Source organism: Passer montanus, unplaced genomic scaffold (assembly GCF_014805655.1).
Source record: "Passer montanus isolate IOZ18808 unplaced genomic scaffold, ASM1480565v1 scaffold1035, whole genome shotgun sequence".
Classification (NCBI taxonomy): domain Eukaryota; kingdom Metazoa; phylum Chordata; class Aves; order Passeriformes; family Passeridae; genus Passer; species Passer montanus.
In genome coordinates, this window is record NW_024356893.1 from 3,547 (window position 1) to 5,722 (window position 2,176).

Consider the following 2,176-nt stretch of genomic DNA (forward strand, 5'->3'; position numbering starts at 1 on the left):
CCGCGGCGGCCGCGCCGGGCGGGGAGGGCGGCGGCGGGGACCCGGCGCTGTGCCGGCTGTACCGGCACGTGTCGCACGACTTCCTGGAGATCCGCTTCAAGATCCAGCGGGCCGCGGCGGCCGCGCCGGGCGGGGAGGGCGGCGGCGGGGACCCGGCGCTGTGCCGGCTGTACCGGCACGTGTCGCACGACTTCCTGGAGATCCGCTTCAAGATCCAGCGGGCCGCGGCGGCCGCGCCGGGCGGGGAGGGCGGCGGCGGGGACCCGGCGCTGTGCCGGCTGTACCGGCACGTGTCGCACGACTTCCTGGAGATCCGCTTCAAGATCCAGCGGCTGCTGGAGCCGCGGCAGTACATGCTGCTGCTGCCCGAGCACGTCATGGTGAAGATCTTCAGCTACCTGCCCACGCAGGCGCTGGCCGCCCTCAAGTGCTCGTGCCACTACTTCAAGTCCATCATCGAGACGTTCGGCGTGCGCGCGGCCGACTCGCGGTGGAGCCGCGACCCGCTGTACCGCGACGACCCCTGCAAGCAGTGCCGCAAGCGCTACGAGCGCGGGGACGTGTCGCTGTGCCGCTGGCACCCCAAGCCCTACCACCACGACCTGCCCTACGGCCGCTCCTACTGGATGTGCTGCCGGCGCGCCGAGCGCGAGGCGCCGGGCTGCCGCACCAGCCTGCACGACAACAACTGGGTGCACCCGGCGGGCCGCAGGGACGAGGGGAGGTGAGGGCGGGCACACGGACTCACGGACGGACTCACGGACGGACGGGCGGGCCGCGGCGGAAAGGGGGAAAGTGGAAAAAAAAAAAGGATGGAAAAGGATGGAGCGGGTTGAGTGTGGAGGGGATGGGGCGGCGGCGGCGGCGTGGAGGTGGCTGTGACGTCCAGGGTGGTGTCACCAGTGGGGACGATGGGATCAAGCCAGTGGTGGGTTGGTGGCACCATGGAGGTGGCTGTGACGTCCAGGGTGGTGTCCCCACTGGGGACAAGCCAGTGGAGATGTCACCAGCTGGGCTGGTGGCACCTGGAAGGACAATGTCCCCATGGAGGACAATGGGATCAACCCAACGGTGATGTCCCCAGGTGGGTTGGTGGCACCATGGAGGTGGCTGTGACATGGAGGTGGTGTCACCAGTGGGACAAGCCAGTAGAGATGTCACCAGATGGGCTGGTGGCACCTGGGATGGTGGCAGTGTCCCTTGGAGAGTGGCAGTGACATCCAGGGTGGTGTCACCAGTGGGGACAATGGGGACAAGCCAGTGGTGGGTTGGTGGCACCAGGGAGGTGGCAATGACATGGAGAGTGCTGTCACCAATGGGATCAGCTCAATGGTGATGTCATCAGGTGGGGTTGGTGGCACCATGGAGGTGGCAGTGACATGGAGAGTGGTGTCACCAGTGGGGACAAGCCAGTGGAGATGTCATCAGGTGGGTTGGTGGCACCTGGAAGGGTGGCAATGTCCCTTGGAGAGTGGCAGTGACATCCAGGTTGGTGTCCCCAATGGGATCAGCCCAGTGACAATGTCCCCAGTGTGGCTGGTGGCACCATGGAGGTGGCAATGACATGGAGAGTGGTGTCACCAATGGGATCAGCCCAGTGACGCTGTCCCCAGCGTGGCTGGTGGCACCACTAAGGGTGACAATGTTCTCCAAGGACGTGTCCCCAGTGGGATCAGCTCAATGGCGATGTCCCCAGCTGGGCTGGTGGCACCACGGAGGGTGGCAGTGTCCCTTGGAGAGTGGCAGTGCCATCCAGGGTGGTGTCCCCAATGGGAAAAGCCAGTAGAGATGCCCCCAGGTGGGTTGGTGGCACCTGGGAGGGTGGCAGTGTCCCTCAGAAGGTGACAGTCCCCCCCAGGCCGGTGTCCCCATGGGGACAGCCCCGCCCAGCTCGGTGCCAGCCCCGCGGGTGGCCCTGGGGGGGGTCACGTGTCCCTGCTGAGTGACATCACGCGCCGGGGGTGACACCCCCGGGGTGTCCCCTCGTGTCCCTCTGTCCCTCCCTGTCCCTCTGTCCCCTCCCCGTGTCCCTCTGTCCCTCCCCTGTCCCTCTGTCCCTCCCCTGTCCCTCTGTCCCCTCGTGTCCCTCTGTCCCTCCCTGTCCCTCTGTCCCCTCCCCGTGTCCCTCTGTCCCTCCCCTGTCCCTCTATCCCTCCCCTATCCCTCTGTCCCCTCG

At 66.8% G+C, this 2,176-nt stretch overlaps 1 protein-coding gene across 1 annotated transcript in view; it reads left to right on the forward strand.

The window, feature by feature from the left end:
* The window catches only part of LOC120506705 (F-box only protein 46-like), a gene marked incomplete at its 5' end in the record, with an annotated part of 3,871 nt that extends 3,048 nt beyond the window's left edge, over nt 1-823 (forward strand). The window contains one exon of the mRNA XM_039718618.1: nt 27-823. Within this exon, the coding sequence (XP_039574552.1) occupies nt 27-728 (702 nt within the window). The remainder of the gene's footprint in view (nt 1-26) is intronic.
* Nucleotides 824-2,176: the final 1,353 nt, after the last annotated feature.